Source organism: Leuciscus leuciscus, assembly GCF_965113295.1.
Source record: "Leuciscus leuciscus genome assembly, chromosome: 17".
Classification (NCBI taxonomy): domain Eukaryota; kingdom Metazoa; phylum Chordata; class Actinopteri; order Cypriniformes; family Leuciscidae; genus Leuciscus; species Leuciscus leuciscus.
Genome location: NC_138741.1, coordinates 23843963 through 23858393, shown reverse-complemented (window position 1 = coordinate 23858393; position 14431 = coordinate 23843963). Strand labels below are relative to the sequence as shown.

Below are 14431 nucleotides of genomic sequence, written 5' to 3'. Positions count from 1 at the left end.
GATTATCAACCGGACCAACCACAGCAAACAGTGATTGGGTGACAAGCGGGGCTCGTTAGAATGGGGTAAAATAATAACGCAGGAGGAAGTGTATGTCATGCTGGAACATTGAGGATTACTGTAACTGGAATCGAGGTGCCAGGATTCATTCAAACATTTTAGAAAAGCAAAAGCTGTCAATATCCGAATGTCTCCGTAAGTAAATGACAAATCGAGCTCAGATACACGAATCTAAAGCAGTTTGATAGCGAGCTCTTTAATCATTTAATTGAACATGGATGGGATTTTGGGATACAGATTGGGAATGTGGGATGATTTCGTCCCCAGAAAACAGTAGGGTTTTTTTTTTTAATGAAAGGCATATGGAATAAATCTGATCACTTCCTGGACGTGATATTATGTACTTTCTATTCTACACTGAATTGTGACCTTTGTCATTTAAATGTTTCATTTATTAGGGGCTGCCATAAACTGCTTTGAGATTGTTCATTACTTGAAATATTGTCTTTTCTTGAAAATGCAGAGAACACAACTTAGACTACAGACTTAAGGATGTTGTACAAGATGTCATACTTTGGATTTTTGGTTTGTAACAGGTGTAAAGTGTACCTGAAACCTATACTTGAGTAAAAGTTCAGATACCTTACAGACAAAATGACACCATCACAAGTTACATGTGACCAATTCCAAAAAAGTCTTATTGGCCTGGTTTCATGGCTTAGATTAAGCCAGGATTAGACATTAGTTTAATTTGGACATTTAAATAGTTTTTATAAACGTGCCTTTAAAAAAAAACATTACTCTTGTGCATCTTGAGACAAAACAATGGTACTGACATATTTTAAGATATCAGAGCAAGTTACAGGCATTTTAGTCTGGGATTAGGTTTAAGACTTCTCTGTGAAACCAGCGGTTAGAGTATTTGATTTTAACAGTACTTAAGTATTGTACTCGTAATGAATGTAGGCTTAAAGATGATTAACACTGAACACCTAAGAGACATGCCAGTGAAAAACAAGAAACTGTTGACTTGTGAGGAGAGCAATCACATGTTTATTTTCTAAAATAAAAAAACTGAACACCTCAGTATTGTAATAAATCAAGGTCGACACTTACAGACTCTCAAGTTTCAGTTAAAGGTATAGTTCACTATGCCATCATTTAGGCTACTAACCTTGTCTGGATTTTTTAAAGGGATAGTTCACCTAAAAATGAAAATTCTGTTGTTTCAAACCTGTATGAATTTCTTTCTTCTGTTAAACACAAAAGAAAATATTTTGAAGAATGCCAGTAACCAGACAGCTGATGGGCCCCATTGACTTCCATAGTATTTGAATTTTTTTGTCCATACTATGTAAGTCAATGGCTACCATTAATTGTTTGATTACCAACACTCTTCAAAATATCTTCTTTTGTGTTCATCAGAAGAAAGAAACTCATACAGGTTTCGAACAACTTCAGGGTGAGTAAATGATAACAGAATTTTCATTTTTAGGTGAACTAAGCCTATAAGTACAGTGACTAATTATATTTACTCAAATACTTTACACAACACACTTCTAAAAGAAAGATCAAGATAAGGTATCTTATTATCATTGAGATACTATCATAGTTTTGATTAATGATTTTAATGAGTGTTTATTTGAATATTTTCCGTTTTAATTTTAAAGTTTTTATATATATATATATATATATATATATATATATATATATATATATTTATTTATAGTTTCATTTTAATTATTTTAGTTCAAGTTCAACTAAATGAGAATTGTTTCCTTTGGCAACTAGCTGATTTTTTTTTTTTTTATTTCTTATTTTATTGACTATGATATTGATTTATTTAAATGACTATTTTAGTGAACGTTATTTAAAAAGTAACACAAATTTATTTATGGTTTTAATTAACTCTAATAGTCTAGTGTGTCTTGTATTTTATTACAGAAGGTCTGATGATTTCATACACAGGCACCTGCAGCTGTACACAAGTTTGACTTTGAATTGTAAATGTTTGGATGGTCAAAGTCCAAATAAAATGTTACCAGTAACACATTTATTGACAGGGAGTCCTGATCCGTGATAATTTTGTCTAACATGTTATTTTATTATAGGGCGTCTGGAATGTTGCTGGATGAGACGCCCCTGTTTGATCCTTCTCTACTCCAAGAGCTGGACTGGAGCAGCAACACCGTCTCCTTCTCGCCTCCCATTTCTCCGTCTCAGCCTGGAGAAGGTCTGGTCCTCCGTCCTCTCTGTACTGCTGACCTAGACAGAGGTACTGGTCTGCCCACTCACATTTAGTACTTTAGTACAAACAATCATGTTATATGTTTGTCTTTATGCCTTTTTAGGCTTCTACAAGGTCTTATCACAGCTCACGGTGGCCGGGGATGTCACAGAAGAACAGTTCAAAGGTTCTGCAAGTTCCCAACTCAAAACATCTCACAGTTCTTCATATAGACCTTATGTGCCAGAGAAACAAGCGTGCAGCCATCTTTTTGTGTGTGTGTGTTTGAACTTCCGTATTTCTATGGCATCACTAAGCGCGTTTCCATTACAGATTTGTGCAAAACTTTTGCGTTTTTTTCTAAATGTCGACAAAAAAATATTTCAATATGACGCCGTTTCCATTAACCGATGTTATGCGACTAAAACTTAACTTAATTTTTTCCTCTCGCGATAAGTAAAATCATTTCCAAAAACCATAGTAACGGACGTTGGTAGGTTTATGTACTAATCCCAGCCACTGCATTAGCCATTACTATTAATCGAAGGAGATGTTTGTGTGTTTTCCAAGCATTAATGGTAAGGAACGACCCTTATTATACTTGTGAGCGGCACATATGTGGTGTTTCTCCCTCATATCTGCTTCGAGGTCTTGATTGTGGCATTTATTTGAGGATTAGAATCCATTATTCCTGTAGTTCTTTTGTCTTTTATGAATTTAATAAAGAACTCTGTCTCGTATTCTGTCCAAACACACGTCCAAACACACATCTACGTCAGGTGACCTGTAAATGTGCAAAAACTGTTTCCAATATTGTGCAAAATATTTCTTTTTCGAATTACCTGAAAAACCACCTCATACGAGCGTAAAAATTTTTTTGCGATAAATGCGAGTTTTTGCGAAATTGACGTGTTTCCATTGGGCATATTTTCAATTTGCAATTTCAATTTGCACAATTTGAAGGGTAATGCTAATGGAAACGTGGCTACTGTCGAAGAGTAATTAGCTGGTGAAGTGCATTTACTTATTGTAGAGTTAACAAAAGTTATCATAAGCATTGTAATGTTTGATGAGGATATCATACCAAATGTCAGTAAACTGGGAAGGAAATCCATAAGATCTTACCTTCATACTGTAGGAATACAAACCGGAAGACCAAACACAACGAGCGAGCGGGCGGGGCTACATAAGGTCTATATGTTTTTTTTAGTTTTTAAAAAAAATAAACTATTTAAAAAAACTCACTTTTTTCAGCAAATTTTGAACATATGAAGAAATCTGGAGACTATTATGTCATAGTGGTGGAAGACACGAATCTTGGACAAATTGTTGCCACAGCAACACTTATCATAGAGCACAAATTCATCCACGCTTGTGCAAAGGTACTTTAATACATTTTAAATCTGTATTTTCAGAGTGCATATATTCATAGAACATGTAATATAATTTAGTTTTTTTGTCCTGGCAGAGGGGGCGTGTGGAAGAAGTGGTTGTGAGTGATGTGTGCAGAGGAAAACAGCTGGGAAAACTGTGAGTTTGGGTTTTAAAAACACTTTTACAACACTAATTGTGCATAATTAAGGAATATTTTCTTTCAACGCATCTGTATCAAAAGTGAATGTTTGAATATCGTATTTTGTTTGTTTTGTAGGTTGGTATCAACATTAACTCTCCTCAGCAAAAAATTGCAGTGCTACAAAGTAACACTGGAGTGTGCGCCGAAAAATGTGGAATTTTATAAAAAGTTTGGCTACTCCTCTTCAGATGAGGCTTACATGCAGTGCCGGTTCTTTGACTGAATCCAAAAGAATCTTGAACATCACAGAATGTTTGCTTTAGAACTCTTGATCTGTTCTATTCTCTGAGAATCTTAGATCAGACTACCTCCAAGTTTTCACTTTTAGCCAGCAAAAAAAAAAAAAAAAGAAGAAAAACAATAAACTTGATGATTTGGTGACGAGTAACAATAACAAAATATTGTGAAAGAAGCATTTTGAATTAACTACAAGACAGAACAATGAGCATATTCATGAATGTTCTTTCTAAAAGTCAACATTAAGCACTTGCAGAGAAAGCTATAGAAATCAGATCTGATCATATATGGACTATGTGGTTTACACTGTGTTCTGTTTTGTTTTAAAGGAGAAGGGCTTATGTACTTGAATATTTTCTAATGTAAAGATTTCTATACATGTTTTTTTTTTGTTAGAGGGAAAGCATTTTTAATTACAGAAACTGTTTCAAACAATTTACAATTTCCCTCTTTTACTTCATCATGTTAATGCTGTGGTTTGTGCTTTATGCTTAAAAAAAAAAACCAAAACTCAGATCACAGTTTTCATGCAAGGAGCGAGTCCGGTATTGAATCTATTTTATCTTATTTTAATTTCTCTTGCAGGTACTCATCTTCAACGTAGAGATCATTAATATAAAACAAAAAATGGTTTACATTTATTTATTATGCTCCTGTATTTTCTCAGCTTTGGCTCGTCTTAGCCACTGGTGATGCTGAATCATTAGTTGTGTCAAACCTAGTTGAAGGAAAATAAATTATTTTGAAATATATCCTGATGTAATGATAGCACATCTTTGAACGCTATGCCTTTATTTTTGTACTTGCACTAAAAGCCGACAAATAAAGGGCATCTAAATACTTTGTCATATGTCAGTCAACAACTAAATATGTGATGTTATATTTCCGTTACATTTTATAATTGATGTAAAACCATTGAATGACAAGTGGGTGAAGGGTTAGAAACAATAAAATATGAAGTTCATATTGTATTTCAATGAAGTTGGATTATCATTCGAAATCTATCCACACCCAACATTTGTATCATAAGCAGTCACATATCTTTCCACCAGGGAATGATAACATTGAAAACACATGGTGTAAGTAGCCATCTTTTATTGAGCAGTGGGATGTTAATTCTATGGCAAAACGTATTTCCTTATTCATTCCTTACATTACGACTGATTCATCCTACCATTTCATTTCTATGGCAGTGAGTCGCATTCCTGATTCCCCCTTACCCCAACCCAAATCTGTCCATAAACATAACAGTAATTCAAGTATCAAAAGTGCATTATTGCAATACTGTCCCGCTGCAAATGCAAAATGCTTTAAATACTATAAAACTGCAAAAAATTTCAGTGCATACAGCTCAAAAAGGAAAAAGAAAAAAAATAATCAAACCATCCCCAGCTCCAGCTCCAAGGGTCACAAGGATCAGTCTCTCCCTCCCAACCTCTGTACAAATATTTACATTTTTAATCCCAATAAAAATGTAAAAAGAAAAGTCCACTGTGGTAAAGCACTTTTTTAGTAAAGCCTATCCATTTTGTGCTGCTGTAACTTGCATACTCCCAAAATCTTCATCCTCTTCTAGTGTTCGCTTTAGGCTTCCTGTAGAAAAAAAAGAAAGAAAAAAAAGATATTAGGCACAATCACAGTATGAACAAATGCATTAAAGAATAATGTAGTGTCATACATTACTAATATGTACAATTTAATAGAGCTGTGGAATATAATTGGGTCATTTTGTGTCAAATCAACCGGCTCAATTTTTTGATTTTGTTAATATTTTTAGAAAGATGGCAGCATCATAATTTTATTGTTACACAGAGATTGGTAGGTCTATTAGTTAAATCATGGTCAATTGTACTCATTTTCAGTGGTCAAAAACCAAATGTGGGTCACTTTGCAAACAGTTGATATTTTTGACCAATAATCAATCAATCTATCTATCAATCTATCTATCAATCTATCTATCAATCTATCTATCTATCTATCTATCTATCTATCTATCTATCTATCTATCACAAATTGTATAGAACATACCTGTCTGAGTTCCATAAACATTCTTCTTCCAAAGTTTGCGTGCCTGTCATTCAAAAAGTATTAAAGATATCTCAATATGATTTTAGATTCTGGTTCTTAAACTTTTCTTTTAAAATCTTCATTTTTAAGGTCCTTTATGGTTCAATCCCATAGATATGGGGATCGCAATGCGGCTCCGTGTTGAATTTGTTGTATTTTACACAGTTTCAATGGTCAAAGACCAAATGTAGTTTACTTTGCATACAGCTGATACTTGTTGCATTTAAAGGGGAACGTCTGAAGAATAAATAATGTTGAAACTAGAAATGTGTATTTTCCCCCTCAATCAAAACAATTGCACACAACACAACTCCCTGAGTTCCAAAAATCCACTGAAAATGGTTAAGGCACATTAACTTACTCTCAAACATGTATTTATAAGAATTGTATTATATTATATTGAAAAGAATATTGTTCATAGATTAAACAGCTTCTGAAGCTACCAAGAGTTAAAATTCACAGCGATCCCAATATCTCTGGGATTGAACCATATAGGGCCTTAAAAATTAAGACTCCAAAAGAAAAGTTTCAAATGAATAAGAATCTAAAATCATATTAAGATATCTTCAACACTTTAAGTTACAGACATGTAAACTTATATATATATATATTTTTTTTTGGCACTCTTCACTTGAGGGAAATAAGATGCATTTCTTGTTTCATTATTATTTGTTCTTCAGACTTTCCTTTTTAAACACAATAAGTATCAGCTATTTGAAAAGTTACCCACATCTGGTTGACTGTTGAAAATGGGTCAAATTCAACTATTTGAACATGCAGTCACATTGGGATCCCAATATCTATGTGATTGAACCCTATAGGACATTAAATATGAAGAGACCAAAAGAAAAGTTTATTAAGAATTAGAATCTAGAAGGATATTGAGATCTCTTTAATACTTTTAGAGTTACATGCATGCAAACTTTGAAAAAACAATATTTATGGCACTCAGACAGGTATATTCTATGCAGTTGTGCTAAAGTCCCCCTGTAGTCAATCATTTTATCCATTAAAACTCATCCTTGATCACCAAAATGACACATTTAAAAGTTTTTCCCTTAAAAAAAAAAAATAATCCGTCATGACTTAAAATAGCTTGTACGTAACTACACCCTCGCCTCATTTAGTATATGCGGTTCTATGAATATGCTAATTCGCCCCGCCTCCACTCACACCAGCTCAGAGATCCACCCATTGACGTGATTGGTTACAAGGTTTGTGACGTCACAACACCAGCGATTTCAAACCGCGTTTTAGAGACTGTCTTTGGTTCACTGCAGTTTTAAGGAGAAAATACTCAGCAATGGTGTTGGCTTATGAATTTGCACATGGTTTGTCTTAAAGCATATTAAAAACACCACATAGACATATAAACAACATTGAAAGCTTGATTTACACCACAGGGTAAACGAGATACATTTCTACAAAAATACGAGATACATTTCTAGTTCTCAACATTATTTGTTGTTCAGATATTCCTCTGTAAAAAAAAAAAAAAAATCAACTGTATGCAAACTGACCCACATTTGGTTTTTGACCACAGAAAATGTGTGAAATTGACCAATTTACTCATGGAGCCAACATTAAGATCTCCATTTCTCTGGCATTGTACCATATAGGACCTTTAAAATGAAGATACCAAGATAAATGTTTATTAAGAACCAGAATCTAAAAGGATATTTAAGATATATATTTTAATGTTTTAATACTTCTTGAGTTGCAGGCATGTAAACTTGGGGCAAAAAACACTAGAAGTGCTTTTTCCCATTTTTGAACTTTCACTGTTGGCATATAATGCAACAAAGATTGCTAAAGTAAACAGATTTAACTAATAGACCAACCAATCTCTGCATACAAATAAAATGATGCTGCCATCTTTAAGTCATTTTCTCCCCCCTGTAATTTGGCTCCAAATCTTTTAGTAATATAAATAAAAAGTTGCGTATATCACTTGCTTTTGACTGAATCATTTTTGTAGCTTTAATAACAATCTATTTATTTGTAATAAATACACTAAAGATTGAATATTTTTTTACATTTGATTATTCAATTTCTTATTTCTTGAATGTTTCTGTTAAATGCATCTAAAATGAAAAAAGTACTGTTAATTTCATTTGTTTCTTATATTGTATTTGTTCAACTGTTTATTTCCATCTTTGTTCTTATTTTTAATAAGAATAAAATAACTAAAATAACTATTTATTGTGATTATTAATAATAAAAGAATTGGAGGAAAAGATGCATTATGATGCATCAAGAATCATGTTATAATCGAGTAGCTACCCTCTAAATCGTAATCAAATTGAATCACGAGGCAAGTAAAGATTCACACCTCTACAAATTACACATCTCAAATCTTATAGTACAATAGACCATATAATATATCATCATCATCATCATCACCACAGATTTTTATTTAGCAAATGTTTTCATCTGAAGTGACTAACGAATGAGTTACTACTAACAACCATTAATCAAATGAAGCCAACAACAAAAACAGAGTCAGAATGCAAAAATATTGACAATACACAATAAGAGAACAAGATAGAAAATTCTGCACTATTTCATCAAAAATAAATAAAAAAGTAAGCACTAAACACTAAAATCAATCATTGTAAATGCTACTAATGAATTTAGGCATTGCAACATTATAATGCACAATATGAAAAACGAATATTCATTTTGAGAATTGCCAAAGATTTAACAGTATTAGTGTTTTTAAGGATTAGGTTTAAGTATTAGATTAGGGAAACGGTCATATAAATGAGCATATACAAATAAAAATCCAATATTGATATAAAAAAAAAAAAGCATCAGCTGATGACTGATGTCCCTCCAGGATTTCGAGGGACTTTTTCCTGATTTTTGCGGCGTAAAATGACAGCAAAATTTGCGGCATTTCTTGTTAAGTTGACCTCAAGAACAATTGGGCTCTGTCATTTCTAAAAGGAGAACACTGATAATAACTTAAAACTATAATTTCAACATTTTATTTCAAATGTAACACCAAACAGTCTGCTTACGCCAAAAGAGTAACCCGTGACGCATGTATGACGTAGGATGTAGGAGTAGCGTAAGCTTTGACGCCTCTCGCAGTTCAAACAAACAGGGCTGGGCAACCGCGTTCGTCATTTACTCTTTTAGTGCAAGTCGACTTGCGTACAGCCGTCTGCCGGAAGCTGGTTATTTTAGTCGATAAAGTTTTAAATATAGATATTTTCCTTACACAACGCATCGCTTCATTTCAGAAGGCCTTTATTAAACCCCCCCCAGAGCCGTTTCGAGCACTTTTATCATGGATGGATGCGCTTTGATGGACTTCCAAAAAAATATACCCATTGACTCCCATTATAACGCTTAGAAGAGCCAGGACATTTTTTTATATAACTCCGATTGTATTCGTCTGAAAGAAGAATGTCAAATACACCTAGGATGGCTTCAGGGTGAGTAAATCATGGGCTAATTTTTATTTTTGGGTGAACTATCCCTTTAAGTATTCTGGAAACCGCTATATTACTGCTGCTCCATAAGCGCCACCTACTGTCAGAGAGGGAATTTACATTTTCATTCAGCGTGTCCCTCACTCATTCCATCTTGCTCCACGTCCATTTTGGGGTTGTCACAGAGTGCGTGAGCCACTTTTATGCAGCATACAAGCACTTGATAAACTGAACCGATTGATGGAACGATGTCACTCAGAGCATGTGTGTTTGTGTATGAGAGAGAGAGAGAGAGAGAGAGAGAGAGAGAGAGAGAGAGAGAGAGAGAGAGAGAGAGAGAGAGAGAGAGAGAATGGATGCTTTCAGCGTGAGCGAGGTTGCGGTGGTTGACTGACTGGTATTGACAGATGCATTGCCGAAGCAACGGCACAAACGGAGGTTTAGCGATTTAACGCATGTAGCCTACTTCGAAGTGGGCTTTGGCTGAATGTGCGCTATGATGACATCACACAATGTGTCTAGGCCAAAAAATCGACGGGAGATCTGTGGCAATTTAGAAAAATTGCAAGAAAAAACAGAGTTTGCTTGATTTTGCATTCAATTCTGTGATCGCAGAAATGCAAAATCCTAGAGGGACAGGATACGGTACCGTTATACTATGCATTACTAGTAGAAATAATTCAACTATTACAAACTATGACCACTGGGCCATAAAATATTGTTCTCTTACCTGGCATCCCAGCTTGGATGGAGAAAGACCTGCCCAACTGAATGGGTGACATCATCTTGATGGTTAGCTTTGCAAGATATATTGCTTCATATTCCTTGATGAAAACAGAAAGAACATCCATTTATTATGCATGTATGTATGTATATAAAACAGCTATATCACTTAATGTTGAATGAATTATTAATACTGAGATTACTTTAAAACCATACCTGTAGCTGATGAACAAAGCCAACATTGGGATTAATACAAAACCGTCTCTCCTGTACATGACTAAAGGCATCCCTGAAAAGATATAACATATGACAATTAGGGATGCACGATATATTGGCCACCATATCGATATCGGCCGATAAATTCTCATTTTTAATGTTATCGGGCCGATAAGAAAATTTGGCCGATATATTAAAGCGGATAAATAATGGATTATTTCCTTCAGCTGAGGCACTTCAGATGTGCACTGTTCACCTTGATGGCCTTGAATTGCTTGAAATATGATTGAAATCACTTCAAAAAGGAAAATACAGTTAATTGCAACATGCAAGTCTGTCATATAGGCTACATAAAATTATAATGAGAGCATCATTATAATTGTGTGCTTGGGATATGGATTTAATGGTGAGACTTTTGTTTTTGTAATCAGAAAAAAATTATATAAAATTTGGATTTAGATTTATCAGCCAATATATCAGTTATCTGCTTTCAAATACGAAGAATGATCAGTATTGGCCAAAATTATCGGTATTGGCCAACATTTTCATATCGGTGCATTCACAATTGGCTTCAAGTCAAACTCGTATTATCATGCATTAATATTTTTGGAAATGCGTGAACTGTTTCTCCAATAAATTCTATTACCTGTATTTTACACCAAATGTCTCCATAAGGTAGGCAATAACTAAGGCAGCGCTGAAAAAAAAAAAAAAAATAGACGTATTAAGTACAAACCACATCCCCAAAAGTGATTCTTTTAAAAATTATTTAAAAAATCCAAAAAGAGACAGTCAAAATAAATTATTTTTATAAACAAAAAAAATCATGAACCTTCTTGATATCCCTGCATTTCCATGAACAAGTACCTTTCCTGCAACACAAAAATGTGCAAGATGGATGAGAAAATCTAGCATTGAATGTATATTTAGTATAAAGTTTGTACTCATATCAATGCTGCCATTACTACACAAGATTAATATGGGAAAACATTCATTACCCCCCGTCTCTAAACATCCATCAATAAATTCTTTAGTCTACAGAGAGAAAATCAGGTAATCATAATTAGACAAAAGTATCACACACCAAATAAAAAGCATTTTTAACTAAATATATAAATAAAGGCCAGCTTACCATTGGGAAATATCGAATTATATTTTCCACAGGGTTATCTGCAATATCTAAAACAAGGTACCTATAAACAAAGTAGTAAAGTAAACCAGCTGTTAGAAATAGTGGACCTTTATATTGAGTACAACTCGCATATGTGCATAGAACAAAGATAGACTACCAGAAATCGAAATACCTAAATTTATGGGGAAAGTTTGGCTTTATAAAGTTGGCCTCAATGTCTTGTCTGACACACACGACGTGAGTAATGCCCTGCTTCTCCAGCATTGAGAGCTGAAAGAGAGGATGAATTATTACAGGAAACCGGGCACAGATTATTTTCATCAGGACGCATGAGAACAGATCATCTCTACAGTACCTTACTCTTCATAGCAGCTGAATAGGGCCCAAGAAACAAGCCTGGGAGGATTTCCTAAACCATTACATCAGATTTAGTTTTAGTAAAAGTGAAAAAAATGAGATATGAAACATACTTTAGAAACTGCATATTTTTGAAATATACAAAAAAAAATTATATTGAAGGTGCTGAGCGCTGACAGTAAAGACACATTAAATAGCAAAAAACATGCAAAAGTACTGGATGTTTGTACTAACAAAATAATATCCCGTACTGTACAAAACCATAACGATACATAATGATATACAATCATGTGCAAAGTTTATTTTCATGATCACCTGCATCTCTCTTCTCATTGGATACGCCCAATCCTGCAGAAATGGGATTGCAAAATCAGATTATCAGTTTTTAAAAGCATTCTTACAGTAACAAAAAAAACAGAAAAGGTATCACCATAAACTGCAGCCCAATACAGGAATAAAACTTATCTTCATCTAACTACCAATAATCTGTTTGACAGACATTTTTAAACAATTTCTCACTCAATCGGTTTCTGTCAGGTTTATTGGTCAAGTTAGACCTAAATAAAGCATGGAAGCAAGAAGGCACTTGAAGTATGCATACAATAGGGATCATACACTTGTAATGCATTGGCCAAGCCTTTGTGTTTGCATAGAATATGCTTCCACAGAAGACTTTAGTTATTTATATATTGTATATTGTTATATATACTCACAGTATATTGCCAATTAAATGGGTTAATTTTTGTAGTTGTTGACTATACTCAATATTAGTCTCGTAATGGAGGTTAGTGACAAATAATGTGATTGGTAGTGTCTAAACGTATAAATAAAGGGTAATACATATCATTTATCAGATTATTCACACATTCTTCAGCGTATCATAATAAATACTACCCAGTTCGTCATTTGTAATGAGACATGTTGCAGTATAGATGACTTTGATTCCTGAGTTGTTGTTATTCTTGTACTCTGCCACTGGATACATGCTAACCGCTCACCGCAAAGAGTTAGTTAAAGAGCTATATTATCCATTAAAATGTCAGCAAAGACCTCTGTATTTATTTATTCATGCACTGACACATACTAGTCAGACAGGCAATGCTTTAAAACAGACATATTGAAGAGTGACTGTGATCCAGCAGTTGTTAGCACTGCGCTAATGTTCATAACATACCAGCTGCTCTTCTTTGGCGGCGGGTAGGGACGGGAACTGGAGTTTATTCCCTTCGTCCATGCTGCGAGTGTTATTCCAGCTTTCAATACGTACACGTCGCCTCTGATGGATTTAATATAAAGACGAACTAAGTGCAAATAAAGTAGAGTTTTTGGAGGAGCTCCGCGCTCACACACGCCATGCTGCTTCCACCGACGGCGGTCACGTGACACGCGAGGACCATACGTCGGAAAGGGGCGGTGTCGTGAAATAAATGTTAATCTGTTGACAAAAAAAAAAAAAAAAAAATTGTATAAACATAAAATAGCCTAATAACAATAGGATAACAATTTTAATTTAAATAAATTATTTTTTATTTGATTTTGCCGTTTCTTTTTCTATCCATTGGCCGTTGAATATTTATGTCAATTATATATATATATATATATTCAGTATTAATAATATATAAATATTAAATAATATATAAATATATAATATTAAGTATATATATATATATATATATATATATATATACAGTATTATGTAATATTAATATTACAGTATTAAGCTATTTTATGTTTGCACAATATAACCAATTTAAGGCAAGACACTCCAGGTGAATAGGGTAAATATATATATATCACTGTACTTCCCCAATATTTTTTGTACTGTATTAGCCACAAGTTTTCGGAAATGTTTAAATATGCAAATGAGAAATCTAATTAAATATGCACTAATTTGCATACATTTCTAGAACAAAAGCCAGGTTCAAAATTCTTGTTTTTTTGGGGGGGGTTGACAAATTAGTCAAAGGTGAGAGGGTCTTAAAAGTGTATTTTGGATGTTTTCTTGGTCTGAAAAAACGCTTAAAGCTACACTGTGTGATATTTTCCCCCATCTAGCGGTGAAATTGTATATGACTACCCAGTGAATATTAGTTTCTGTTCCTTTCAATTTCGAGGGCGTTTTAACTCCTACGGTGGCCGTATTATTCCAAGATTAACATGTCTTCCAGTTCGACTTCGTCCAATTGCGCCTTTAAAACTATCACCTGTGATCCGTCGCAGCACAGATTTATGTTACAAGGTAAACAATACTTTTTCACCATTGACGCGAGGAAAAGTAACGCAGGTTATACTAGAGGTCGTTCTGGCGTTATACACAACCATGCTATGGTTAGACAAGCAACTATAAAACTTCGAATTTACACAAATAGGCAGAATTACCTGTCGAGAAGAAAGCAGGCAACTTCGGCGTCCGTTTTTAAAATCTTTGCTCCTCATGAGCTCTTTCCATCTGGGAA

At 34.0% G+C, this 14431-nt stretch overlaps 2 protein-coding genes and 1 long non-coding RNA gene across 4 annotated transcripts; 1 reads left to right on the top strand and 2 right to left on the bottom strand.

Annotated features, from left to right (window-relative positions):
• Positions 1 to 36: 36 nt before the first annotated feature.
• Positions 37 to 4880, top strand: gnpnat1 (glucosamine-phosphate N-acetyltransferase 1). The gene is made up of 6 exons (XM_082142592.1): positions 37 to 195; positions 2112 to 2275; positions 2352 to 2414; positions 3482 to 3609; positions 3696 to 3757; positions 3879 to 4880. Exons 1-6 carry the CDS (start codon positions 188 to 190, stop codon positions 4024 to 4026), a joined length of 573 nt encoding a protein of 190 aa, XP_081998718.1. The 5' UTR covers positions 37 to 187; the 3' UTR covers positions 4027 to 4880.
• On the bottom strand, positions 759 to 1666 carry LOC309478824. The gene is made up of 2 exons (XR_014199108.1): positions 1454 to 1666; positions 759 to 1395 (listed from the first exon to the last, which is right to left on the bottom strand). It is a non-coding gene; the product is annotated as an uncharacterized lncRNA (long non-coding RNA).
• Positions 4881 to 5118: 238 nt separating the features above from the next.
• styx (serine/threonine/tyrosine interacting protein) lies at positions 5119 to 13360 on the bottom strand. 2 transcript variants are annotated; one of them, XM_082142591.1, is made up of 11 exons: positions 13150 to 13360; positions 12291 to 12323; positions 11974 to 12027; positions 11791 to 11888; positions 11619 to 11679; positions 11485 to 11521; positions 11319 to 11358; positions 11133 to 11183; positions 10487 to 10559; positions 10278 to 10371; positions 5119 to 5633 (listed from the first exon to the last, which is right to left on the bottom strand). In XM_082142591.1, the coding sequence occupies exons 1-11, from the start codon at positions 13207 to 13209 to the stop codon at positions 5560 to 5562; spliced, it is 675 nt and encodes a 224-aa protein (XP_081998717.1). In that variant the 5' UTR covers positions 13210 to 13360; the 3' UTR covers positions 5119 to 5559. The 2 variants fall into 2 exon arrangements, with proteins under 2 accessions (XP_081998717.1, XP_081998716.1); XM_082142590.1 differs by having other exon boundaries at positions 11319 to 11521; positions 13150 to 13357.
• Between the last annotated feature and the right edge of the window lie 1071 nt (positions 13361 to 14431).

Excerpts from the sequence above, each read along its gene's own strand:
- gnpnat1 (XM_082142592.1), top strand. Across the intron at positions 2,415-3,481 it reads CACAGAAGAACAGTTCAAAG|CAAATTTTGAACATATGAAG; the intron begins GTTCTGCAAGTT and ends CACTTTTTTCAG. Across the intron at positions 3,610-3,695 it reads TCATCCACGCTTGTGCAAAG|AGGGGGCGTGTGGAAGAAGT; the intron begins GTACTTTAATAC and ends TTGTCCTGGCAG.
- styx (XM_082142590.1), bottom strand. The coding sequence starts at position 13,209 with ATGGACGAAGGGAATAAACTCCAGTTCCCGTCCCTACCCGCCGCCAAA. Across the intron at positions 12,028-12,290 it reads CAATGAGAAGAGAGATGCAG|GAAATCCTCCCAGGCTTGTT; the intron begins GTGATCATGAAA and ends GTAATGGTTTAG. Across the intron at positions 11,680-11,790 it reads AACTTTCCCCATAAATTTAG|GTACCTTGTTTTAGATATTG; the intron begins GTATTTCGATTT and ends CTTTGTTTATAG.